Genomic DNA, 25,877 nt, shown 5'->3' on the forward strand with positions numbered 1-25,877 from the left:
CTGAGCTAATGTACGTACGCCGTAGGGGATTCTGCCTAATTCGCTACCAATACCGACGCCTCTGTTGCACAAAGGTCTCTCAGCCCAATGGCCATGTTTGCGACTCGGCCCGCGGTGGATCCAACCAGTAAGCAGCGATGTAGGTTTATTTTTGTCGTAGGTATACCGGTACCAGAGTAATTACTGCTGGATGTACGTAATGTAATCCGAGAGGCCGAGAGGGTAGGTCGACGATGACGACGGCTAGGATTCAGTGCAACTTGCCGTAATCCAGTGCATATCCACAAAATGCCTTACCTGCCTACCTACCTACATAAGTACCTGAATATGAATAGAACTAGGTAGGTTAGCAAACTGCAAGTCTATTCAGATTAAGCTTATTCCCGCCCCTCTCCTCTACATAGGCGTGGTAACACTTGTGTACCCTTGTGGCTGTTTAGATCTTGGCGTTATACGTCTGCTTGGCTTTTCGTGTGATACAACCCTTTCCCATATACCGGGGACTGGAAACAACCAAAGGTGGCGATAGCCAGCGCGCCACGATCCAGACCGCCGGATATGAGCTACGCATGGGTACAAAGGGGAGCCATCATTGACGTAATCGGGCGCAGTTTAATTAAGGCCTTGGTGAAGTGGTAGTAAGTCTCACAGAACAACTGAGACCAAACAACAAGAAAATCGATGTCTGTGTGTCTCATGAACACCTACCTTGCAGTACCAATGTCTTATTAATACCAGTATCGTTACATCGTACCATCATAAACACATGGGCTCCATTCATTGAAACCTCTGGGGTTTCCCTTCGTCCCAGTCTGACCATCGTCTGACTATCTCATCGACCATGTTGATGCCAGACCTGGTAGCCTCTACCTCAAACCACTCCCTGTGGTTCCGTCCACAGGCATCACAATTCACCTTGTTGTGAACTCTAAGTCCCTGACCTTCGAGTTCAATGTGAATCAGCCGCTCAACTTTGTGGCTATGTGGCATCTTGCGCGGTGTCGAGGGCTGATTCGACGATACATACGGATAATACCGGATGAGCGACAGGTTATACCCGCACTGCCGTTGCCATTCGTTTAATCTTCGTTGAACGTTAGAAGCTCTTCCAATCTTGAGGAGGATCTTTTTACTTGATGCTCCCGCTTGGCCTGACTGGGTAGCGAATGACTGCAGCACATCGCTGGTTCGGCGATGTCGCATATCGGGGCGTGTAGGGGGGGCCAGCAGGTTCCTCGCCACTTCCGCCGCAGGCGTAGACGGCTGAGATTCGGGCGTTAACCAGAATATATAGATATAGCCAGGCTCGTCCGTCTGCGCGTACGGCTTGGAAAGCTCCTTCAAGAGATCTGCAGCAGTTTCCGGCTGCACAGTATCCGGGATAATAGAAAGATATTGGGAAGTCTGCGACATGCCGGATTGTGCGGATGGCTGATTTGACGTAGCGAGGCTGGGCCGCTGGCTGGTGAAAGACGGCGTCAGGTGATGATTAGAAGGGAGTTTCGCAACGCTGGGGCTGGGCTTTGATGACCCATTTTGAATCGGTCTTGGTTTTGGCCTTGAAGGTCGCTCTTCTTCGTACACTGGAATCGTGAAACAGCAGCAAAACGCAACCTGCTTCTGTACCTTCTTTGTATGCTTTGGGGCATGTGGGATGCTTGTGTCGACAGTTTGCGAAATCTTCTCATTCTTCTTGTGTCTCGAGGATTTCGTGGGCTGTTTATGTTGTGCCCGGCCGTTGCGTTCGGCCTCGACAATACCGAGTCGACCGACGAGACTCTCAAAGCTCTCTTGCCGTACAGTGGTAAGCTTGGTGCGAGATGCGGGACCGGGACTGGATCTCGCAGAGGAAGTCGCTTGATCCTTGTGTTGCCAGCAATATAAACCGGGGTCGCTTGGGTCGTCAACACGAAGGTAATTTACTCGACTCGGTGAGGCGAAAGGAGAAGCAGCAGGCGAGGCGCCGGGACTGGCAGCGAGCGGGCGGCGACAAGGGCGGCCACCAGCAGTGATACCTCGACAGGTTGTAGCAGGGTTCTTGGAATCTGACCGGCCGATCAATGATTCGGGAGTATTAGGAATGAATGGCATCGTCTTCGCTCAACGTCTTCGTCTGTTGCGTCTCGCGAAGCGGAACGATGGCGCTATAACACATACGCAAGTAACGAAGGCCGGATCACGGCCTAAGAGAGGCTACCCTATGCCGCCGCAAAGCCAAGGGGACTCCATATATATATCTACCTAGTAGTCTGTACTGACGTGGCCATGAAGGGAAGGAGTTGTGAACGAGTCGATATCATTTGCGCCCTGCGATGGGGCTGGGCCTCGGAGGCAGCCATCGTCGAAGGCTCAGGGGCGGCTACCAACTCGAGGTTGAAAGTGCTGAATAGGTACCTACCTAGGTACCTAAGTAGGCATTGTGGCTCAACAGCTCTGATTGATTGCCCTGTTCTGGGGCTGAGTAGTGGGGCGTGGAGAGTGGTGTGGGACTGTACTACCGTACCTACCTAGGTAGATGTACATGTACTTGCATGGCCACAATCAACTCAACTGCCTTGCCAACTAGGAGCAAAGCCATTGGAATCAGAGTAGGTAACTGAGTTTTAATACAGCTAGGAGAAAGTCAATCATTAATTGCTACCTATCATGGCTATTGTTATGATATTATTATTGTTACATGTAAAATATATGGGTTGTCTATGTAGGCACTTGTATCTATCTAATACACTGCACCAGGTAAAAGAGGTTCAACCGCCCATGTGAATCCAAACCCTCAATGCGCCGAATCCTTCTTGAACAATGTGCAAAGTCGCAAGAATCTATCAGCCGTCTAATGGATGCATAATCCTTCTAACGAATTTAGATAAATAAATAAAAATGAAAAAGAAATTATATACCTCTGTAAAACACATATCTATACTTCGACCGGAGCCTCGGTCTTTGCCTCTGGTTTTGTCTTTCGTACATCGACCCATCCCATTCCGAAAGAGGCCAAAATGCTTATGCCAGCCAGTGCAACCATGAGATAGCAAACAGTATCGAAAGAATTCGAGAAGGCTTGCAATAGCGCCGCGAGTTCTGGCGTCCCGGGAAGAGCTAGCTTTCGTATAGCTTCTGCACTTCCGCCTGCTTGTAGAACCTCGGCTGGGCTGATGGAGGGCACGAGCCTAAGAGTTTCGCTGATCAATGTCTGCGTGAAGACGGTGTTTCCAACCACAACCAAAACAGCGGCTGAGAAAGTCTGGGCAAATACAAGGAAGGAGATGCCGAGTTGGCTCTGCTTTGCCGGCAGCGCATTCTGAATCGCCACTACGGCCTATGCGTTTCACGAGTTAGCCGACTACTCAAGCAGTTGGTGAGATAGAAAAAGGAGGGGGGGGGGTACAATAACACTTACGAGCTGTATGCCACATCCTCTGATGCCGTAAACTATTTGGTAACCAATCCACATGCCGGTAGAAGTATTTGCATCCCAGGTCGAGATTAATCCGGCTGCTACAGTAGCCCCGACGCCAGCTAATATGGCAAAAGGAAGATAGTAACCGACTTTGGAGACTGCCAAGCGTAAGTTAATATCCGCCCAAGAGAGTAATATACTACTCGCTCGCTTGCAATAACGATCAGTGGGCTTAACTTACTCAAACCTCCGGAGAAGACGACGAAGACAATCTGCGACAGGATGCTTGGAAGCAGGTAAACGCCGCTTAGCACAGGTCCTACGCCCTTGACAGCTTGGAAATAGATCGGAAAGAATTGGGTGCCAACGAAGATGGCCGCGATCAGCGAGACATATTGCACAGTGCTCGTCCACACGATTCTAGTCTTAACCATCGAAAAGGGGATGATAGCCACGTCGCCCGCTTTCCACTCCCACACCAGGAAGAAGATGGCTGAGACGCCGGAGCCTACAAACAACCCAATGACGACACTAGAATCCCACGCATACGTCTCCCCGGAGCCAAATTGGAGGGCTAGCAGCAATAACGTGGCTGCTGGCGCGAATAAGATGAAGCCGATAGAATCGAGCTGTGGAAGGACACGTCGGACAAGAGCAAGCGAAAAGGGCTCCTTGTGGAGTTGCTCTGGACATCGTATCAACGCAAGAAGCACCCCTGAGATGGCGCCGATCGGGAGGTTGATCCAGAAGCCTGTGGCATAGCTCATCAGCATGCGTAGAGGTAGGATAGGTTGAGGGCTCAGAACACGACTTACACCAGCGCCAAGACACATATTCCGTGAACAAGCCACCTATTAATGGGCCAATGACTAAGCCCAGCTGGCCAGCTGTAAAGGTTGGGTCTTGAGTCAGCCATGCATTCTCCTGCGCATTAAAATCCATTTCAGTTGATGTCGTTGAGTGAACGTACTTCCAATCAATATGCCAAGATAAACTACAAACCAGAATGTCAGTTTCTCTCGGAGACCTCGCACGTTTTTTTTGTTTTGCAGGCTAAAGCTTACACGCTCTCTTCTCAAGGGGGACTGCACCAGCAACAATACTTAAAGATCCATTCTGCAAGCCGGAGACACCGAGCCCGGCGACAGCACGGCCAACGATGAAGAAAGGCGACGACGTGGCTAGGGCACAAAGCAGCGATCCGATCTCGAAGACAAAGAAGAAGACGAGGAATGTCCACTTCGTCGGGAAAAACGTGTACAGCTTTCCCGTCAGTGGCTGCAATACCGCACTGCAGCAAGCGTTAATAACCACCTGGTCACAGCTCTACCGTGGGTAGGGCAGATGTTGTCGAAGGGCATACCTGGTAAGTTGATATGCGCCCGCATACCATCCTACATCAGGTAGGCTATGGAATTCACTTGTGATCTTCGGGACGGCCTATAACTTGCCAGGTCAGTGAGTCTGGCCAGCGAGACATGATCGTAGCACAATAGGGGTTTCGGCTAGGCAGCCTGCTAAGGCAAAGTTCTGCCACGCACCGTGCTGATGATGGAGTTGTCTAGCAGCAACGTAAAGAATGTCAGTCCTGTGCTGAAGAGCAGAGCAAACAAGTTGAAACCCGTGAGGTAGTCATTCAAGGCCTCGCCCTCCTTGGGCTCTTGAGACTGAGGCGGCGATGTGGTGACTTCAGGTTGCTTCTTTTCGGCCAACTCTTCTACCGCCGTCGATGTGTGGGACGAGGAGTCGGACTCTTTTGTTATATCTTGTACTTGAGCATCCTTCTTCGAAAGTTCGCCCTCCAGCGCGGGCGTTGACTGCTCGGTTTCCATGTGTAGTTTTAGGCAATGCGTCGTCGTACGATCAGAGGCAAGAGGTCGGTTGTGCTGTAGATATACAAGGATCTTTACTGTATAGGGGATATTGGATTGACCATACAGTAGTACTATTTATCTACTTGATTCTTTCTGTGCCTACTTCCTGAAGAGCCTCGTGGGGTGTTTACTTAATATTTAAATCCCCTTTTTGTTTGATTATATGTTGCTAAGTTGTCATGGGACAGGACGGGGGGCTAAAGAATCCGAAATCCGGCAAAAGCCTATCCAATTCTATATAAAATACCCACATACCTGGTATTACTTAGCGATATTACCCATACTTACTACATGATGCACCTACTCGTACACAGAGATCCAATCACTATATGATAAATTCACATACTGGTATATAACACCTGTTTGTTTTGCAAAATGGCCTTCCTAGGTTAGGAGTCTCTGCAACTACCTATTATACAGTCCCGATCCTTAACGGCATCATTCACGCGCATAGATGCATAGTTCCGGACACAACTAGCACTCACAGCGGAGTTGTCGAATCCCGGCCGGGTTCCTGGGCTTATTAACATCGAACACTGTGCGAATTCGAAAGCACGCCCAGGCGGGCCCTCTGTAACGCCCTGTGGATCTTGTTTGCAGAAAGACTGTTGTCAGTTCGGGTGCCTGTTGTGGTCTAAAGCAGCTTTAACTAGGTACGATATGGTCTAGCCAATTAACTATTTATTATAGCCTAATCCTAGATACTTTTCGAAAAGCGCGTGGTGTCCATGTACAGTAGGTATATACAACGACTGGTTCGAATAAATGTATCTATCGCCTTACATAGTAAATATGCTCTTGTGATGAGGCGTTTCAGTCATCGCTTAATATAGGTAGGCAAGCCCGAGTAAGCTTATTTATGATTCATAGGTGTCTGACGCTATGAAGGTCAGCCATCTCCCATGCTTTATAGTATCTAGTGAGAATCAGGCGGAGTAAAATGTTGCCCGTTCTAATCATTTTATGTCCGTTCTTGCCCTATATCCGTCGTACTTCGCGCACTTATCATACTGGATAACCATCATTGTATCACTAACAGAATATACAATATTATACAAATACAGTCATGCATGAATGCTACACTGCATGAATGGAAACTTCCCTAGCCCTGCGCCGTGATGCTATGATCACCTGTTCGAGATGTCAAGTGCATAGATAAAGGTCAGTAGGGTCTGAGTAGACCTGGCTCCCAGGAAGACTACAACGCCCGAAGTCAGCCTTTAGACATTTAGGGTTATTCTTTCGCTGCGTGGAAGGCTCCTTGTAGGCAAATCGATTCAAACTATGACTCACCATGATTTCATTACACCAGGCGTCATCCATAGAAAAATCCATTGGAAACACCTCTGGCAACATGAAATTAGGCATTGCCGGATAAGTCACCCTACTCATAACATTCGGGCTCAAGCCGACGCCGACCGAAGCCGGCGGGACCTTGGACTCAGTCTCGAGGGTGCCTGTATCGGCGCTACCGGCAGACGTGTCCGTGTTGACCTTTGCCAATGCATCCGCCTGTGCAAAATGCGCTCGCCACATCGCCGACGTGCTACTAAGCGTCCTCATGCTCTTAGAAAAGAAAGAAAGGCACTCGTTGCCCTCCCCATCCGTCTCGGCCAAGAAGCCGTAGACTCTCAGCAACTCGCTGTAGCGTTCGGCGAGTTGATCTAATGCTGGTAGCAGCTCGACGCTGTTTGTAACAGCGCAGCCGTCCCACTACAGTTCGCTGGAGTCAGTAATTACTGTTTTAGGTGAAACGGGAGCAAGTTTCGGAGGTTTTATATACTCCTAAGACCATGCATGTGGCTCTGATAGGCAGTTATGACGTTCAGAAGCGGCTAGAATAGGAAGAAAAGGGGTGGCATACTCCGGGCTCGTCCATCATGCGCAGCCGGTACAGAACACCTGCGGCGCGGTACAGGTTGAGCAAAACAGGAAAGGAAAATCCCACAAAATCAGAGAGTTCAAAGGTGAGGAATTGCTCAAAGGATGCTTTGCTTGCTTGCAGTGCTACGAAATTCGCCTCGACGTGGCCAATGTCGATAGGACGAGACACGTCGGGTGGCCGTGTTCTCGTGTCCGTGTGCGCTTCCCAATGACTTCGACTAGATAGCGATATCTCTGCAATGAGCATCTCGGCCTGCATGATCAGTGTTGTTGCAAGCCCTGTATAGGTGGAGGATAAATAAGTAACACAGTCGTTTTGGAGAATAGTAGAGAAGGGGTCAGAATCTTACGATTATCCTTCAGCGACGCCGGTAGCTCATCCTTAATCGTCTGAAGACATTGGTGAAAGTATTTTATATAGATAGTGACCGGTGTTTTCGAATTGCCGTGTTTATCGCAATCCGAGACCCATTCTGCCTGGAGTTGAAAGATATTTTCTGCTAGTCTCCATATACGAACCATCAAAACGAGGACTTTGTCACCCTCCCATTCAGGATTGGCAGCCAGAATCTTGAGACTATCTTCCATATGCGGTGTCCAACGCATTGCCGGGCATTTCATAAAGGAAGCGCAACTATGACAGGTTAGTTGGTTAGTTCTGAGTATTTGAGTTTTCTAACTTTTGAGCTGCGCACGAGAGGGAGTAAATGAAGTGAATTCACCTTATGCAGCCGACATAGCAGGCTAATGTGATCCTCCTTTCCTCCATTGTTCGAACAGTGGAATAATTAATCTTGGCAAAACCGACCGTTTTAAAACAATGCGTCATGCGAGGGTCTTCTTCATGTGTCTTTCCACCGCCAACGTATCAGTGATATGTGTATTGAATGTCAATGATCTGGTGCAACAAGGAGTAGCGAGCCTCTAGGCTATGGGGAAAGGGAAGAAGAATGAACAAGGCCTTAAGTAGGTACGTACTGGCCTATCAAGACGAAGAACGGTAACGAGCGTCGTAGCCATACCAATTGTAGTGACTGTGCCTGGCTTGAAACACAAGTGCATGATCCTATACACGACCACATGTTAGCGATCTATCATAATTTCACATCATAAAAACTCCTCGACGACGATGCTGCCTGAGCATACCATCCAAGGTAACAGACAGTGCCTAATAGCGTGTCGATGTTAGGATCAAGATCAACAAGAACTCTACGCGCAAGCTCTTCTCTACTTCGATGATTGAGAGCTGCCTGTTCGATAGGCGACCTGGAACATAAGGCGCGGATATTGAGGAAAAGATATGGCCGATCACGCTGTAACCTTTCAGCACTAAGAAAAGGCATTAATTAGTGATATAGGTGCCGATGTCGACGGAGTGTCAGACAATTATACATACGTCATATCAGACGGTAAGTAGATAAAAGGGAAAAACATAAGGTAATGTTGGCGAAAAAAGGCGAGCGTCTCTTCGGCCTGGAGTGGCGAGATGGAATCTCCTGGGGCCGGTCCACAAACTGGTGCAGATAACGGACTTATTACACATGCTGGAGTCAGCCATGACCAGATAAGGAAGGGGTTCAACTCATGTTTTGTTGGGGGTTATGCAGGAGCAATGAGGCCCGGAATCTGCTGAAGGTGACAATAAACGACTGCAGAGAACTAACCTGGGTACTGATTCGACCGTAGACGCGGGAGTGACGACGGTTGGGCCGGTGGCAATAGTCCTGGTGATGGCATTGCTCGAACGCCAGTCGGGCACTGAGGACGTGCTAGAACCAGGATCCGCCCTTGCGGTCGTAGAGCTAGTCTGAGCCTTGAGTGCCGCAACGAGATCTTCGATTTTTTGCTCGAGGCTAGCAGCTCTAATCGCAGCAGACGTGCTCTTGGACACTCCAGGCGAGGAGGAGCCGCGATCCACACGCCTGGAACCGGCAACCCCCCGTTTCCTGACGCTGTTCGATGGTTTACATTCTCGACCCAGACGAGCACATCTTTCGCAGATAGCACTCCTATTACAGAGTCTTCCATGTTAGCTAGCTTATTACAACAAAGCAAGGGATGCAGCAAAGGCGCTGTTTTACTATTCACCATATAACCCCTGAATGCCTAGACAAAAATAAAGTCATAGCTAAATTATAGCTGAGCTATAATCATACTGCATGGCTATATCACTAAGATGAGATAGAGAGCGGGGAGTACTTAACTAACATTGAAGACTCTACAGATGTACGATTCTCAGGTCCTGAGCTGGAGCCGGAGCCGGAGCCGGGGCCGGGCCCGTCGCGATGGATAAGGATGCATTTGCATTTTGCCTTAACGCAATTGATGCAAGCTTGGCCGTAGGGGGCAGATGTACGAGTTGGCGCTTCCGCCCTCGATGCTGGTGCCGATGCCAATGCCGAGGTTGGTACTTGGGCTGCCATCATGGCTGGGTCGGAGGTTCAAATCCTGTAGGGTCTGCGAAAATCGGCCACGGTCGGTTCTTCACGCATAATCATGTATTTCAACTCCAGACTAATGTCATGTTGTATCAAATTTGCGTCCACGTCAACCCCAAATTACGAAGTTGGAATATTGAGAATGCTGGAGCGGATTTCAAAGATCCGAATCCCGTGCCAAGGTTTAGGCGGGGCGTCAAATCGTATGCTTACAGTAGTTACCTATGCCACAATTTTTGAATCCCCAAGTAAGCTTATACACAGGCATATAAATATACACATACATAATAGTCATCGGCTGCGGGGTGCTTAAGCCAGGTCTCCCTACCGGTTCAATATGGAGATAATATCTAGACAGCTGAGGTAAATGGGAATCGCACTGCGACCCCTGTCTCTAAGAGCGTCACTGTGCACCACTTGCCACGATGCAAAAGCATTAGGTAAGCTAGACTTGGATGCTTCCTTTAGCGAATGGATAACAAAGCTTTTATTGCGCTGACGAAATTCTACTCATAGCCTAACAACTATGCTACCTAGCCAGAACCTTAGAAATTCTACCATTAAGACGGAGGAGGGCTACTAGGATCACGAGCACTTCCGCTTTCAACGCTCCCGCTCCCGCTGCCAGGAGTGCCACTACCATCACTACGCCGTCCAACGTTGCGAAGAAAGCCAAGACCTGGGGGCGGCCTCTCGTGGCCTGGCAGTGCACCGTGAGCTGCACTGTTCCATTCGTCGTCATTTTCACTGCTTTGAGTAAAGCCGGAAACGTTGCTCAGCATAGAAGATGATCGACCCCTGACTTTGGTTGTCTGCTGCTGGGGTTGCGGTACCGTAGCTGCTTGTGGGACGAAAGCAGAAGCCAGGGGAGATGGCCCCCAAAGTGCATTTTGGTAAAGGCTGTTATTCCAGGCAGCAGCTGCATCGTACGAAGCAGCGCTATTTGCGTTCGGGTGCGCGTGCGTGGGGAGAGCCCCTGGTGGAAATTGCCCTTGGCCTTCAGGATGTTCATAGGCGGCATATGCATACGCGGCTTGTTGAGTGTGGAAAGAGTCAAGCTGAGCCTTAAGCATCGTGTTTTCCTGTTCTTTGTTGACAATAACAGTTTCAAGGTCCTGAATGCGTGAAACAAATTCCTGCTCAATCCGGGCAATATCGTTCTCGAGTGTTTCCCTAGCCTGGCGGCGGCGTTCTGCCTCGTCCAAACCGCGGGCATTCGCATCCGTGATACGAGCATGCTCACTATCGACCTTAGCAATGCGGTTACTAATCTTGTTGCGCTTGGCTTGAAGGCTGGTCTTCTCGTCCTCTAGGCTTTTGATTCCTCCTTCTACTGATGCCTTGAAACTTTTTAAAGCAGCATGTGCACCATCGAATTTAGCCTTTTCGTTTGTCCAAGCAGATTGTTTACTTTTCCATGCAGACTTCAAAGATTCGGGAATTTTTTCAAACTCCTTCAACTCTTGTTCCAAGCTAGTCATAGCTTGTTCAGCTTGTTTTTGCTGGATAGTATTTTGCTGGATTTTCTGCCGGAGTTTGTCATCACCTGTGCCTGCTGACTGTACGGCTGTCGAAAGCTTCTCGTTCTCCTTCTTCATGGAATTGACTTTGCGGTGAAATTCTTTACGCAGTGCTTTCTGTCGGGCCTTCTCCTCAGCGAGTTTGCTCTCATTTGCAGCAATTGATGTCTTGAGTGTGGTAATTGGAGAGTCTGGCCGAAGTGAACGTTGAGGGGTTTTCGAGCTCGCCGCGTCTGCATCTGTAGATTTGGGTTGAGTAGTCCTAACACTCGTTGAGAACAAGATCTCATGGGTGACAGAGCAAACGAATTCACACTCGTAGTTCGACATAGGCGTTAAACCATATATGTCACCACTCCAACGAACTCCTGGCCCGGTACTCTCGTCATAGCTTTCGATAGGTGTCATTCGAGTTGGCTGCCAGATAGCATTGTTGACTCTCACGTAGAATGGCTTTACGAAATCGTTCTGTGATGCCCTTTCGTCGTTTTCACTCGATCGGTGGATGGGGAATTGACTCGTGTTGAAGCACACCTCATCGTAGCCAACATAGGAGATCCAGATTTGCCCAGGCTGAGTATTAAATGGAGCATTTCCAAGGTTATGAATATCTGTAGCGTTTGAACCAGCAGATTCTGCTGCAGCATGAGTGAGTTCATATTCTTTCACAACAACAATCTTCGTGCTCGCCAATGCTGCCCATAGAGGCTGGCGATTCCTAACTTGAGCGCTTTGTTTTCTCTTCTTTTTCGTGATTAAGGCCGTCGAGTTCTGTAAAGTTGCCGCATCACTATCTGGCGTTGAGAACCCACCGTCGGCATCTGGAGTGTATGACTTCCCAGCTTCAGGATCCGCAGCATTTTGGGCCAGGTTGTCTCGTCTCTCTCGCCTCAGGTACCAGTCCCTTATGTATTTGACCAAGCCTTGTGTAAGTATGTGGATGGCGAGTATACTCTTGATCCACCCAAGCCAGCCTGATTGCACCTTATCATACCCGCGTAGAAGATCAAGGCTTTCGAGGGGATCGTCTAGATCAGGAGTCATAAAGCGACTTGATCCAAGCATATAACCAACAGGCGAGTATTTCATCTTGGTATGGCGCAGGACGTGAGAGAGCAAAATCATGCTGAGACATATGAGTGTGTTCTTCATGGATCCACCATCTCTGGAACTAGAACCTCCTCCCAGCCCCAAAGCAATGACCATTTGCGCCAGATCGAGGATGACATGTTGTATAGGGCCCCAGAGAAATAACCAGATCAGAAGCACGATGCCATCTACACATATAACTGTTGCCAGGGAAGGAGCGCCAAGGTTCCACTCAAACACATCACTGAAATTCACGCTATTGCTCGTCACAAATGTGAGTAGGGTGAATAGGACATAGATGGCGGAAAGGGCTAGAGGAGGGATCTGCATCAGGATGATGAGTATGGCAATAGTATCTTGTAACGGGCAGAGTCGTAGAACCGTATAGGCAAAGTCAAGCGGGCCAGGATCGCGGTGGACGTTTGAATTTTTTGTAGCATTAACATCAATGCGGCGATGATTGTCCTCGGATGCGATGTTAGCAGCAAGCGAGTTATAAGACTCGGCTGATGACGTCTCCGAATATGCGCCCAGCGAAGAACGCCTCAAAGATTCAGCAGATCGAGGAGCGGAATGCATCTCGGCCGTGTGTTTGGAAAACCCGTTCGCAGTGGCTGGCGGCGTCGAGGGAGCAGACGGTACACTTGCATCTTCGGCGGAGAACTGTGCTTGTTGTTGCAGGGTCGGTTGTTTATGGGGGACAATGCCATCGACCTGACCCTGGTTCCTTTGCTGCGGCTGCTGCTGCGGCTGTTGCGATTGCCTATGGACACGCTTCCCTGATACTACGAGGCCATTCTCATGCTTAGTATCGCGATGATTCGAGGCACCGACTTGTCGCTTTGCCGATGCTGAAGCGCGAGGCATACGCTCGCGTCTTGCTGATCCCGACCCAGAAGCTTGTTCCGAGCCAGTCAGCCGTGCAACCGACGACGAGGGCAGCAAAGAACAGGGTAAATTTGGATTCGCGAATTTAGAGTTCGCGGCTGATCGATGGCGTTGGGGCGAAAACCTTCACACACGACCGGTCAGTGTGAATCAACTCGGGTTGATAAGCTGGAAGCTTATGGGAAACAGCGCTACTATCTATCCGTCGCATTCGCAAAAGGAAGGACAGGTCGATGCGTCGGTAATCGGATCGTTCCCCTAGGCATTCGGGCGAAGAATGAGGTGGGTATGGCGAACACAAGGATATATGTTGTGCGGGATAGAAATAAAGACAAGGCGAAAAGGCATGGATTTTGACGGAAGAGGTAGAGAGGTAGAAGTGGATAGGCTGGGAAGGAAAGGTGGGCCACGCGAAGGGGGGAGAGACTTCCCTTCCCCATAGGGGGCGAGAGGCCTGCTGTAGTGGCCTACCAGCGGCGTATCCCAGTGCATGCATGGTAGGGGACATACTGTACCTTCTCTGGGGTGTGAGGGTACCTACGTATCAGCTGTAAGGAGTAGCAGACAGCGAGTACCTACATATGTACCTAGGTACATTTCCTTGGGATGCAGAGTACCTACAATCCATTAGCGTACCTACAGTAGGCACTTTCTACAGTGCCCACATTAGGTGCAACGTACGCTATGATCATTGAAGTAGGTACATGCAGTACAGTAGATGTACAGCTACTTATATCGCTACCGTACTGCCTCCGGAGTCAAGCCTTACATAGTAGTCAGTATCTACATACCTACTTACCTTCAAGTAACTGCAGACATTGGAAAGGTATATGCACTCATGTTGTTTGAGCGCCTAAGATACCTGGGTTGTTTTAGGTAGTACTATTTAGGTACCTAGGTAGCCCTCTAAGAGCTGAAAAGCAGAGGTAGAGCTGAGAAGGTGGAAACATGTATGCAAGTAGTTGTCTCAAGTACCTGCATAGGTAAGAAGATACCTACGTAGTATAAGCATAGGTTGTTATTACAGTTACATGGCGATGTGATAGATAGCTGGAGGTATATCCCCATAGTTACAGCGACGGGTATCTTGTCGAGCTTGTCAACCAAGGTATGCCAACTTACCTTACCTACTGAACATGAGTAACATGAGGGTATGTGCCAACTTCCCTACATAAGTCCTAATCAAGCAAGTATCAGCAAGAAGGCATGGGCTTTGCTACAATATTGTCACTTTGAAAACCCAATTCTCGACAGCCCGTCGTGGATAAGCATATCAGAGGCGGCAGATTCCGTCTGTCTGCATGTACGCAGGCAGTCATAAAACTAAGTAAGCCGGGGAGATTGGGCTGTGAAGATGCTGTGTCATTTGAAGGTGTCGTCGGTATTGTTCTAATTATAAATATGTACGTGGGAGGATAGATACGTACCTCCAACTGTAAGAAGTGTACCTAAAGTACAACTTCAGTGCCTGGGAACGTACCTATTTATTTCGCTACAGCATGTTGGTCAGTCAGCACGACCCCAAACTGGCCCGACACACACATATGTATAAGTATTCCTTCATGTCCAACGACCCTCGGCGTCTTTTGACATGCCTAGATAGAAAATACCATGCATACAGTAGAGTTCTAATATGTTTGGCAGATAAACGTTGCCCCGTATGGGACGCAGACAGAATAGTAGTGCTAAATTATTCAGTGGTTCCCCCCTTTCAGCTTCGCCTTGGCTCGTAGCCCCCCTTCGTTGACAACGTGCCTCTCAATCAGCCGCCCCAGGTTACAATACTATGTAGAGGCCATGATAACGTCACGGCGTATCTGCCTCCTGGAAATGAAAATAGGGCATCTCATCAAGCGTGCCACCATCGTGGGAAAATACCCCAGGTACTATGTAGGTTTAGCTGCGTGATACCAGCATTCGAGAGCAAATTCCGGGCCTCGAAAATACTGTAAGTAAGTCTGCCTCCCGAGTACAATACTAGGTACTCAATAACAGGAAGGATCTACCTCGTCACGAGTCGAGGTTTATGGGTCTTTCTCTAACCACTGCCAATCCATTACATCTCCACATCTTGAAAACTCTCACCAGACTCTCACATAAAGACGCGCCACCACCAATTGCTACCATTTCCTGCTTGTAGCTACTGGGTAATGTGCAAGTAGGGAGACTATCAACACCGCTGCGTATCGGATAGACGAGAGAAACATGTCGTACTATCTAGCATCTTATCAGCAACAAACGCGGTATCGCACTGTCACTGTGGGTGACATTCTTCAACCTGCATTGTGACTATCTCGTGACAGCCAAGCCGGCCGGTCACTCCTACCCCTCCCTGCTCCGACTTCTACTCCAAAGTTGCGTCAGCGCCAGAATTGGCATAAACATGTAATCCTCCCCGAGCTACCTACAGCACAGTACTTGACTCTAGCTTGAGTGCAATAAATGAGGCGAATATCTACGCTACAGCAGGACAATTATAAAACCAAGTTTCTTAATTGAGTATGCCCTATGGAGCCAACAGAGTCATGCGCAAATGCTGATCCCTTTCGGCCATGCGTACTGTGTAAGCTCGGCGCCTTATGCTACCTCCGGCAGACTCTGGGAAGATAGATTCACAAGGGTTAACCATTGACAGAAATTTCTGCTTGGTCTCATCGTCGCGTGCGGTCTTAAGTATACACTTAGTACATTGATGCAGCCATTAGGTCACACTGTCTAACCAGGTACGGTGCAAGTTAGCATCGGCTTAGTATTGGCCAGGTGAACTGAGTCGAGCAGAGTCGAGATACATACAGTACGACTTCCATAAGTCCCTGCCTGTTCCAGTGTCCAGTACTTAACATTCGGGGCTTGATGACTGATCCTGGTTGTTGACGGGCGGGCAGGACAGTAGGAACGACCATGATTCGTCAGAGTTGCCCTCAATGCCATCACCAGTTAAGGCCTTGGATAAATGCAGCAGGGATTCCTAGATGTTTCATGAGTACCTAGCCAACAAGCTCTCGCTCATTCGCCCCATCACCAACCAAAAGAAGACATTTCAATGGAACATCAACACACCAACTTTCAGCCCGTTCCCATCTAGACTTATACGGCTAGGCAGAAAATGGCAAAGTGTGCTCAACGGCCCTGTGGATCTCGGCATTTGGGCGGTTGTAAATTCAAGCTTTCAATGGATTATTGATGCGACCTATTGTACTGTGGTCGTACGAGCGCCTTCACTAACGGAGGGGGGAGTCACAAGAGAGAAAGAAAGAAAAAATAGAGAAAAGAGAAAGCGCCGAAAAGGCGAGCCGAGAGTTAGTTAAGGCCAGGCAAATTCCAAAGATAACCCGACTAGTCCTTTTCGCTCGCAACTCGAATACCTAGCCTTGGACGATTGCTATATTGCTATTACTAGGTACGGACTACCGTATGTATACTCACAAAAAGAAAATGTGAGCACCTTTTCGAACCCCAAGCTTTTACCTATACACCAAGCACTCGACTTGTCACCTGCTCACCGCCCAAAAAGTCCGGACGGTACCACCCATCACATTGCAATGTCGATGGTGGCGTTTTTGGTACAAAAGCTTCTTTTCTCTCCCAATCAGTGTGCATTGCGGCATTTACCGTTGAACTTCCCAACCAGAGATACCCGTCTCGCGGTAAGATGCTGCAAGTGATACGCACAAGTAAGACGAGAGGTTAATGCGGGATATAGATCATATTGTGTCATCGAACACGACCAATCACTTTTGGGCTACAGGTATATCAACTTGGAACCCCTCACTCTGCCCTCAGAAGCACTTTGATACTCTTGTCGCCGACCTCTCTCAACTAGTTGCGCGGTACAAACTATAAGTTTTCCGATGCACCAAGATGGAAGAGCCAATAAGATCCCTCTTGTACCACGTCCCGTACTATACCAGCCACATGATACGATTTGACATGCGGAATGAGACGTGTTGATGTCTTAGGCGCAGAGACATGATAGTAGACATGTTCTTTCCCCCACAATGGCGGTCGTCACAGCGTCCATCCCGTCCTTGCCGCTCTCGAATAAGGAAGTAGATCTCCTGACCAGAACTAACGGCGCGAATGAGCAATGGGGCCTTTCTAGCTGGGGTCCCTACAAGGGAAGCCGACGAGCCCACCTAAGTGTATCGGCGGCAAGACACACCTGCATAAGTATTCGGGCGTGTGGAGATAGACAACAGACGCCATGATCGGTATGTGTCTGTCTACCTTTGTATATCCCCTCTCAAACATACAGTGCTACGAGGCATAAGTGTGCAAAAGGGCGCGCATGTCCCTTGCTGCTGGGTGCTCTTCATGCAGCGCATCTTTGGCTGCCCGGCTGGTTTGGCGCATTGCGGGGAAATGCTGCTCGCAGACATACCTTACATATACACACATACGTAGTGCATACCAACAAGCACGACAACGCACGCATGCATGCGTCCTCGAGCTAGAGCGTGAAGAAACCTGATGTTACCCTGTACAGTAGGTAGATGTGCTCTAGTGTTGATGCGTTCGATGCCCGACTCGGGATTCCTGCTTTCAACCGTTAACAATGGTTAGCCGTGTGTTTTGCATGGGTTCATCGCTGGAGCTGGGTCGGTGGTCTTCCTATATAAGCTTCAGAGTTATTTAATGTCGATAGAAGGTCATACTAGGTATGTTGGTCTGCCGCATGGGATGCCTATGTAGGTAGTAGGACCCTATAAAAACACCGCCCGCTATCTTCAATTTTAGGAGTAGTCGTCGCGCAGACACCACTTGCTTGCCTTCTAAGGAGTATCCATCTGTAGCATTTGTCAACTTCGATAGTCTATGGCGGTTACTGCTTCTAGAACAGAAGTTTGGTGTAGCACGGGCGATTTTCTTGACTGATCAATTAAGTGATCAGATGTATCGGCATCGCTTCTAATCGTAAAGCCAGTCAATATGTAACCTAGATATGAGTGCAATTGTTTGTAATCTCCGGCCTAGCTCTTACAAACCAAAAATCATGCGACAAACAATACCTTGAATCGGCAATTATACAATAGCCGTGTCAAGCGGGCTTGGATTTGAAGACTCGAGTAGATCACCATGTTCTGTTGCACAGGGATCTAGGTGGGTGGGCAGTAAGTACCGATCATAGATTACATTTATCAACCACATCCCGTCGACGATAGGATCCAGGCCATCCGTCCAATGATAGGCATTTTCCTAAAGGGTCTTGGCATGGCTCGTGAAGTAGTCGAATCGATCCTATCACACATTCATTGATTCGAGCCGGGCGTCACTTCGAGGAGATGCGTTATGAGAAGTCCCATGTGACGGGCACTTTGCAATTCTATTCTTTTATTTCCCTGGAGAATGACGGATATACTTCGAGACGAGGTATAGGTAAGCAGCTTAGTCCTTAAAGTCGTGCTATATGCTTTCCATTACATTGTTTATTTAACCATGGGTACATACTATGAATCGCCTTGGAATCGCCTAGGGGCGTTTATGTCTTGAGGGACTATTATGCTACAATTGTATATCAAGCCCCCCAAGATCGGTCTGTAATGCTAGATGATGTGCTGCTGCTCAATACTATGACTGAGTTGATCTAAATGATATATATCTTATCTTCATTTCTTAGCGACGCCGAGATCCTCAACGGCGTCTTCGCGATTCCACGTCTCTTTCTCCAAGGACTCTACTTCGTTGAGTATGCCCCGTATTCTTTCTCTTGCCCAGGTCGCCCGTTCCTCTTGCTTTCGCCAGGTATCCCGAAGAACACCAAGCATAAAGTCGGGGAGCACCGTTTTCTTGGCTTCTCGGTAGTCATATATAGCCACGTCTTCAAATGTGCGTGCTGCGATGCGACGGTGTCTATGTGAAAGTATGATACAGTCAAGGATCAATGATGTGCTAATGATCTCAGGCATTAGAGTATGTTGTAATGAGATTGATCAAGAGAAAGGAAGTCGTGGAAGGGGTGAGTAGGGTATAGATTGCCGAAATGCTTACTGAGTTTCCTCTGGACATATCCGGAGCCTATGGTAAGCTGATATCCGGTCTGGAGTCGTCATTGGCTAAAGGAACATGTCGTGTTAGTGGAGACTCTTGATGAACTCATGCTTGTATGGAGTGTTCTCGTTCAGTGGAGATGTTGACATATTGAAGCCCACAATGTTGTAAATAATACAGCGTAAATTTATCAGAAGAATACTCACAAATTTGTAATCGGCCGTAATTGACTTCATTATCAAGCCGATACTTTTCGGCTGCATTAAATCTTTCCACGCCTCCTTATGCTTAGGATCCTCTACCGCGAAGTGCAAAATCCAGTTCACGCGTGCAGACTCGGCATATCGTATATAGTTTGCGTTGTTGACATGACTCTAGCATATGGCTCTGTCGTTAGCTTATGAATGATAACTTCACAGACCACATTTCATATAAGACTCTTGCTCACACTGCTGCGGCCTTGACACGCAGTCCCCTGCCCTATTAATAGGGGAGTCGTGAAGCATGCCCAGGCTAGTATTGTCTCACGGACTATCTAGAGATAGAACCCTTTCCCACAGCCTGTGAGACAACATTAGCCTGGGCTAGTATCGAAGGCCTAGATTACGCCTCCCGGCAATGAAGGAAAAGAAAGACCTACAAAGCTATCCATCTCTCCCCAAACGACCTGTTGGTTCTCTAATCCTCCCCGACTTCCGGTTAAAAAGCCCTCGCTCCCGGCGCTGAGAATACGCCATTCCCTCGCCAACGTGCCCATGATCATAGCTGCGCGCTGGACCTGCGCCGGGTCACAGCCGAAACTTATACACTTCCCAACTCTCGCGCGGACGTCCGAGACCCATCGAGGCGGTGGTAGAGCCTCAGAACTGAACTTCTGTTGTGTAGGGGTGACTGAGGGATTCACTTGCGTCGCAAAAGAGGACCGTACCAGAAATGCACGAAAACGTACAGGCGGCATCACGGTTCGGGGCCGAAGAGCAGCGCAGAAGAGAGCTCGGGGAGGCATTTCGTTCTGTCCGTCTGAACGAGTTTTCCTCTTGCAATCTTTCTGCTAATCGATCCTTTGCCTCTCCAGCGACTTTATGATTTATAGGTGTCCAGACAGCGATGAGATGTTGGTCAATGGCCAGAACGCATTAGATAAGCTCCTCCTTACTTCAGAGCCGAGGATGGTCTTTGGAGGGGTTTGTAAGTATCTAGGTACATAAGGTAGGTTAAGTATCTACTTCGTAAGGGACGGTACCTAACCCAGTGCAATGTACCTGGATCAGGGCTATCCCAGATACCTAGCTCAAGGCTGAGTGGCAGCACTGACAGGGGCCGCGGCACTAAATAATAGCGTCACATCGCGGGCATGTGGGGTCTCACCTAACCTCACCTCAACTGCCTCTCTACACACATAAGGTAGGTAAGTACTGTAGATACATCATCAACAACATCAATCACTATCTCAAAACCTCAGCTCCTCGCACTCCCGCCAGATCACAAACCAGCATGACCTGCCAAAGAATAACCTAGTCGACAATATCATGCTGAATGATGTCGGCTCCGAATCCAGAGCTAAGGCGGCAAGTCATCGCCATATACAAAGGTGTGTTTAGTTTCTCTATTACCAATAGTTGGCCCATAGGACCAGATGATAGCCCCATGGTTCATAAACCGAATCAGCCGTAATCCAGGGACAGCTCACTCGTTATACACACGATCCCTACTCTTGAACTTATACATATGCATAGAACTCCTGCATCTAGGGAAAGAATACCCCCTGGGCTTCTCCTACTTTCGACCCCGATTACATCGCGCATTCACAGCAAATGCGCACATACGAAGCGAGGAAGATATCCGGAAAGGAATAAAGAGGGCCGAGTTCGTCAAGAGAGGTTCGTCTCTTCTTTCAGCTTTCTCTATACAAGACTCGTCTTTGAACCCCCAAACTTACACATCTGGCTACAGAAATTGAAGCTCTGTAAGTGGATCGAACTCACTAGCCCTTGGTAAACGCGCTCGGTAGTTTTCCCATGGTTTACATCTGCACAAGCCATGTCGAGTTTTCATTCAAATGAGCATTGCATTTCCTCTAGCCGTGATTTCTACCGTCTATGACGAACCACTCGTAACCCAGGTTTTTTTCAGCCGTGTCCTAGCCCATTCCCTCACACAATTTCCAAATAAAACAATTATGCGCACTGGCACGTCTACACCATCAGAATGTCGAACCCGAATGAATATGCAGCCCTTCAAACCCACAATTTCGAAACTTAGGGAAAAGTGGCACACGGTTCTTCCTGGGCATGGTGCTGGGGAGCGGTGTAGCTCTCCTCTCCATTCCTTTTCGATTTCAAACACCAGCCAAGTAGTGCATTGAAAAGGGACTGTGCTGACAACAAAACGCTATGCAGATACTATCTCAAAAGGTATCGGACGCTGAGAAAAAGATACGACGGCGCGTAGCATAAGAATAGAAACAGAAGGGGAACGAAGAGAAAATAGTAAAGGAAACTGGTCTAAAATTGAAATCCATATTAAGTGCTGAGAAGTGTAGGGCTTGATGCCACGGAACATTGCTGTATGTGCTTGTAACTTAAGAGAGTCTGGGGGTATTATGCAAAGAGCTTCGGGGAAAAGCACGGCTCTGTTTAGGTGAATGGATGCAGTGTTGCTTGTCGTCTTCATTGTCCCCGTCAATATTACGATTTAATATGCCTTTTCCGGGAAGTCCAGACTCCCACTTCGAGGCATTCACCCCAGCTCGTGCCTCCCTCTCGCAAAAGATCATTGGTCATCTTGCCCGCCCAAGTGTCCCATTCTTCTTGGCTTTTCCCGCTTACTTCACGCAGCAGCGGCTCGAGGGCAAGGATGAAGCTGACGGTTGTCTCCAGGGCCGTCCTCCGCAACGCAGATTGTGCAGGCGTTATCGGGCTCTCGGTTTTCCAATCTTGGTCTCTCAACTTGCCCTTTTGCGAATCGATATAGCTCTTCCCATCTTTCGTTACGACACCACCAACACCTTCACGTTCCCATCTAATTTCGCTTAACGGCACAGCTAGTCGTTTTGACTGCACATCTGTAAGAGACTCGGCTTCTTGTAGAAGGTAGGCTCCGATGAGGGTGCAGGGAACGGGTGATAAGCCCCGTGCCTCGAGCGCCTTACTTGTCCATCCATTGTACTCAACCATATAAGAGTTAAGGGGCGCACTGATAGGTGTGTTGGTGGTCATCACATAGGCGCCCATCCTCTCTGCGTTGTCTTCGTCATCACCGCCGTCGCTTGAAGAATCATCATCATGTACTCTCGCTCCTGGCTTCTTAGGTGCGTGAGGGCGAAGCATGCGAATAGTGGAGTCGGTCTCCCAATGCTCCAATACGCCACCAGGTTTCAACACGCGCAAATATTCTTCCATGATGAGTTGTGATTCGCGAAACGAGGTAGCGAAGGCCATATCTTTCACCATGATCAAATCAAATTCACCGTCGGCAAAAGGAAAAGGCAACTGTCGTATATCATGCTGCACAAACCGCCATTGCATCTCCTTATCAGGTTTCACGTTCGCATCAGCCCCTGCCCCACCCAAAGGCACAATGTCAAGACCGGTAAAGGAGATAGACGAATGACCATGCTGCGCAAAGTATCGATGGCACATCATACTCCAGAAGCCCGCGCCACAGCCAACATCAAGAACCCGAGTTGGCGGCTTGCTTGCGAAGGCGGTCGAGAGGATGGGGCCTCCGAATAATTGGAACATGAGTAGTGTGCGAAGAGATTGGCGGTGTAATTCCGGAAGATCCACGGGGAGGGGGTAAGGTAAGGTAGACTCATCATTAATGTAAGTACGGCCATTGCGAACGACGAAAGCTTTTGAGTCTCGAAACTGGGTGGTATGGGACTTGGAGACCGTCGAGGTAGCATTTGAGGCAGTTGAGAGGGCAGCGCTCCTCTCTGCCGATGACGATAGCAGGTTTTCGTTCGAGGCCATTAGTCCAGACTGGTTGGAGAACTCACTGGTTCTCGGCGACGGTATGCCACCAAGCATAGGCCGTTTGGGGGGGTATGAAGTGTGGTTCAAGATATCCCAACCCGACATGCCACTACAAAGATCATGTATGCTAGAAGCCTTTGTTGAATTCGATAGCAGCTTCACCAAGGGCAAACGCAGAAAGTACTAGTTCTAGTACTAGCGAAGATATAGCACATGCAGTCTATCCAGTGGCATGCAACTCCGAAGAGGTACAGCCGCTCTCAACGTTAAATGATAAGGGGTAGGGAGGTTGGAGGCGATGCCAGCGCCGAAGGGGGATTGAAATTCAGGTGATGGAAGAGGAGGTAAATGGTGTAATTATGGTGCCAGTTGAAGCCACTGACAGGACTTGGCCCAAGCCTGATGGCGTGGGATGTGAGTTATGCTCACTTGATGGGGTGATTAAGTGAGCCGGGCCCGGGTCGATGATTTCGTCAGCGCGTTGTACTCTATATGCTCGCGAACCATGCCTCGAAGCACGCCGTGGTCGGGAAGCAGCCAGATCTAGGCAGGTGAACGACGGTTGTTGTGTTCGGTTGCGGCGGTGCTTATTAGACTATGGTGACAGTCGGTGAGAGAGGGATTGTCGCGAGCGTGGAGGGTGCTGAAGGGTTCGTGGAGAGAGGCGAGGTTGGCAGGGGTGGGGGATGATGGCAGCTATTATGACGTCTAAAGGGTCGATGCCTGCTTTGGTTGCACTGGCATTGGCGGCGACATCAGCATCAGCAGTGTCGTTGATGTTGGCACCAGCGACTTTGTTGGCGGCGGCGGCGGCGGCGGTGATGTTGGTGGTGTCAACCGTCGGTGGAGATTGGCGATGCATAAATACATAGGTAAGTAGACTGAGGTTGCTATCAAATGCATGTGGGATTAATTAGGGGGGGCCATTCGGGGAGTGGAGGCGACGGCGTAGGTTGTTTCGAGAGGTGGGGATGTTAGCGAGCGGCCGATCTCATTCCCCACCTATCCAGGTGCATAGGTACCTAGGTACTGTCAGGTTATGTTATGTAGGCAAAAGGCCAGCAAAGACACCTACCAGTACTGAGTACCTGATTTTACAAACTAAAGTACATAGTAGAAGAAAGATACCAAAATTACCAAAATTCCACCTGGATCGCGTCTTCAATACTAATGAAAAAGGACGCGGGGAAGATCAAGGGGCTATATGGGATTTGCACAATCTGGCCTATGGACGTAACCCGTGATAGTAAGTCTGACGCGTAATACTGTGACTGGATGTTGGGCGCGCAATCTACATGTAAATGCTAGGTTCCGCATGTGAACGACGAGGAACCAGCCAATCTCCTCCAGAGAGAAATCTTTGCTACAATACAAGGCTCACCTTTAGGTATACCACAGCAGTCAAGAGTATATAAATTATGAGCGCGAACAAGTAATCTGGATGAGATTTGAATAGCCCCCAGCGGCAAAACATGCTGCTGAAGGACTATGAGCATACCTAGCCTAACTCTCACCAAATATGATACCCACAGCTCCTCTCATGAGATTCGGCTCTGAAGGCTCGAGCTCACGAAGGAGCGACACAGCCGATGCCCGTCAGTGAGGAAGAAAGCCAAAACAGGCCGTCTCGTTGCAAGTACGACTACCTCAGCCGTGCTAGAGCCAGCGAGAGACGAGGCAGTGGGAAGAAGATAGAGAACCACAGAAGCGGCGGCCATGTTGGCCTTGAGGTCCTCAGTTGTGTGTCCGAGTATACATGCGATAACCATAGCCGGGGCACACTTTACTTGCGCCAGCGTATCTTCGCAAGCATTATGGGAACCTGGAGGGTCGTCTACTCGGTAACGTTCAATCTCAGAGCCGCACCCGTTGCTCGCTACCTTTGGGAAATGTTGCCGATATTGGGGGAGCGAGTGCTAATAAGATGAGCGATCTTCTTCATTGACCAAATGAGCAATTGTTGGAGGAACCTCATACTCTAGTGATGCCAAAGGTGATGCCAAATAGTCAAATTTAGATTATGAACACCCGAGAAATTTACATATAGGCCAAGGAGAGATTAGTGGGCTCAGGTTACTAGAATAAACATAGGATGTGTGAAGTAGACCTTGTATACATGGTAATTGGAATCAGGACTTCAAGTAGCCCAAGTATAAACTAGTATTGGTATGGAGCCGAACTCTTCAGCTGAATATACACGTAAGCAGACACAATACGGGTAAATTCGCATAGCTACGTTGTGATTATCGTACAGTATAGCGCCGCAGCCAGATCATCTACACCCTATTAGCAGAACATGAAAGATTGGGGTGGCCAGGTGCTAGTGTGTGAGCATGTAAGTCCGGCTCCGCCGGGAAAGCTCTTTCGTAGTTCTAAAGTAAGTTAAGAACGAACACCTTATAGCAATTTACAGTGACTGTAAACAAAGACAGCTTTGCGGATGCCCCTCTGACCAAATCGTCCTGCCGCTCCTTGGATGATATCCCAAAGGTGGCGAACGTACAAGGTAGGAAGGGCTTTGCCTAAACCCGATCGTAGGGACAAGTTCATCATAGGGGGTGTCTATGTCAGACTATTACGATAACCTTCTATGAAACGACGACGCGCCAATCCCCGACCCGAGCCGAGACACACGGCCACCGCACCGCCCGAGAGCGGGCGGTACTTCAGCTGCTGTCTTTCGTTTATCCTAGACCAATATCACCCATAACATCCCGAGTATTGCTTCATTGCTGTTAAGGCGGTGTCAGATATAGTCGCCACCTAACACAAGGTGGACTGTCTGTATGTCCTCTCATGCCAATGGGCATAGCGATTCAAAA

General features: G+C 48.9%; 7 protein-coding genes across 7 annotated transcripts; 1 reads left to right on the forward strand and 6 right to left on the reverse strand.

Moving 5' to 3' along the window:
• Positions 1 to 218: 218 nt before the first annotated feature.
• On the reverse strand, positions 219 to 2,503 carry F5B22DRAFT_345572 (meiotically up-regulated gene 113-domain-containing protein). The gene has a single exon (XM_047970930.1). It carries the CDS (start codon positions 2,089 to 2,091, stop codon positions 778 to 780), a length of 1,314 nt encoding a protein of 437 aa, XP_047834882.1. The 5' UTR covers positions 2,092 to 2,503; the 3' UTR covers positions 219 to 777.
• On the reverse strand, positions 2,382 to 5,452 carry F5B22DRAFT_590305 (major facilitator superfamily domain-containing protein). Its single transcript, XM_047973797.1, has 8 exons — positions 4,939 to 5,452; positions 4,761 to 4,837; positions 4,462 to 4,688; positions 4,368 to 4,391; positions 4,213 to 4,284; positions 3,639 to 4,148; positions 3,398 to 3,555; positions 2,382 to 3,316 (listed from the first exon to the last, which is right to left on the reverse strand). Exons 1-8 carry the CDS (start codon positions 5,227 to 5,229, stop codon positions 2,915 to 2,917), a joined length of 1,761 nt encoding a protein of 586 aa, XP_047834883.1. The 5' UTR covers positions 5,230 to 5,452; the 3' UTR covers positions 2,382 to 2,914.
• Positions 5,453 to 6,102: 650 nt separating this feature from the next.
• Positions 6,103 to 9,736, reverse strand: F5B22DRAFT_590311 (uncharacterized protein). Its single transcript, XM_047973798.1, has 10 exons — positions 9,364 to 9,736; positions 8,820 to 9,164; positions 8,552 to 8,686; positions 8,302 to 8,484; positions 8,134 to 8,221; positions 7,878 to 8,005; positions 7,506 to 7,789; positions 7,136 to 7,434; positions 6,565 to 6,984; positions 6,103 to 6,469 (listed from the first exon to the last, which is right to left on the reverse strand). Exons 1-10 carry the CDS (start codon positions 9,579 to 9,581, stop codon positions 6,434 to 6,436), a joined length of 2,136 nt encoding a protein of 711 aa, XP_047834884.1. The 5' UTR covers positions 9,582 to 9,736; the 3' UTR covers positions 6,103 to 6,433.
• F5B22DRAFT_590330 (uncharacterized protein) lies at positions 9,737 to 13,470 on the reverse strand. The gene is made up of 2 exons (XM_047973799.1): positions 10,110 to 13,470; positions 9,737 to 10,033 (listed from the first exon to the last, which is right to left on the reverse strand). Exon 1 carries the CDS (start codon positions 13,067 to 13,069, stop codon positions 10,154 to 10,156), a length of 2,916 nt encoding a protein of 971 aa, XP_047834885.1. The 5' UTR covers positions 13,070 to 13,470; the 3' UTR covers positions 9,737 to 10,033; positions 10,110 to 10,153.
• A 4,910-nt stretch (positions 13,471 to 18,380) lies between these two features.
• Positions 18,381 to 20,390, reverse strand: F5B22DRAFT_590346 (thioesterase-like superfamily-domain-containing protein). The gene is made up of 4 exons (XM_047973800.1): positions 19,719 to 20,390; positions 19,285 to 19,452; positions 19,079 to 19,143; positions 18,381 to 18,979 (listed from the first exon to the last, which is right to left on the reverse strand). Exons 1-4 carry the CDS (start codon positions 20,082 to 20,084, stop codon positions 18,697 to 18,699), a joined length of 882 nt encoding a protein of 293 aa, XP_047834886.1. The 5' UTR covers positions 20,085 to 20,390; the 3' UTR covers positions 18,381 to 18,696.
• Positions 20,391 to 20,448: 58 nt separating this feature from the next.
• Positions 20,449 to 21,604, forward strand: F5B22DRAFT_345807 (uncharacterized protein). Its single transcript, XM_047970931.1, has 4 exons — positions 20,449 to 20,669; positions 20,815 to 20,958; positions 21,032 to 21,044; positions 21,212 to 21,604. The coding sequence occupies exons 1-4, from the start codon at positions 20,615 to 20,617 to the stop codon at positions 21,441 to 21,443; spliced, it is 444 nt and encodes a 147-aa protein (XP_047834887.1). The 5' UTR covers positions 20,449 to 20,614; the 3' UTR covers positions 21,444 to 21,604.
• A 161-nt stretch (positions 21,605 to 21,765) lies between these two features.
• On the reverse strand, positions 21,766 to 23,052 carry F5B22DRAFT_633619 (S-adenosyl-L-methionine-dependent methyltransferase; the record flags this gene model as incomplete). Its single annotated transcript, XM_047976854.1, has 1 exon — positions 21,766 to 23,052. One exon carries the CDS (start codon positions 23,050 to 23,052, stop codon positions 21,766 to 21,768), a length of 1,287 nt encoding a protein of 428 aa, XP_047834888.1.
• Between the last annotated feature and the right edge of the window lie 2,825 nt (positions 23,053 to 25,877).

This window comes from Xylaria bambusicola (assembly GCF_022495145.1).
Source record: "Xylaria bambusicola strain CBS 139988 unplaced genomic scaffold F5B22scaffold_4, whole genome shotgun sequence".
Classification (NCBI taxonomy): Eukaryota; Fungi; Ascomycota; class Sordariomycetes; order Xylariales; family Xylariaceae; genus Xylaria; species Xylaria bambusicola.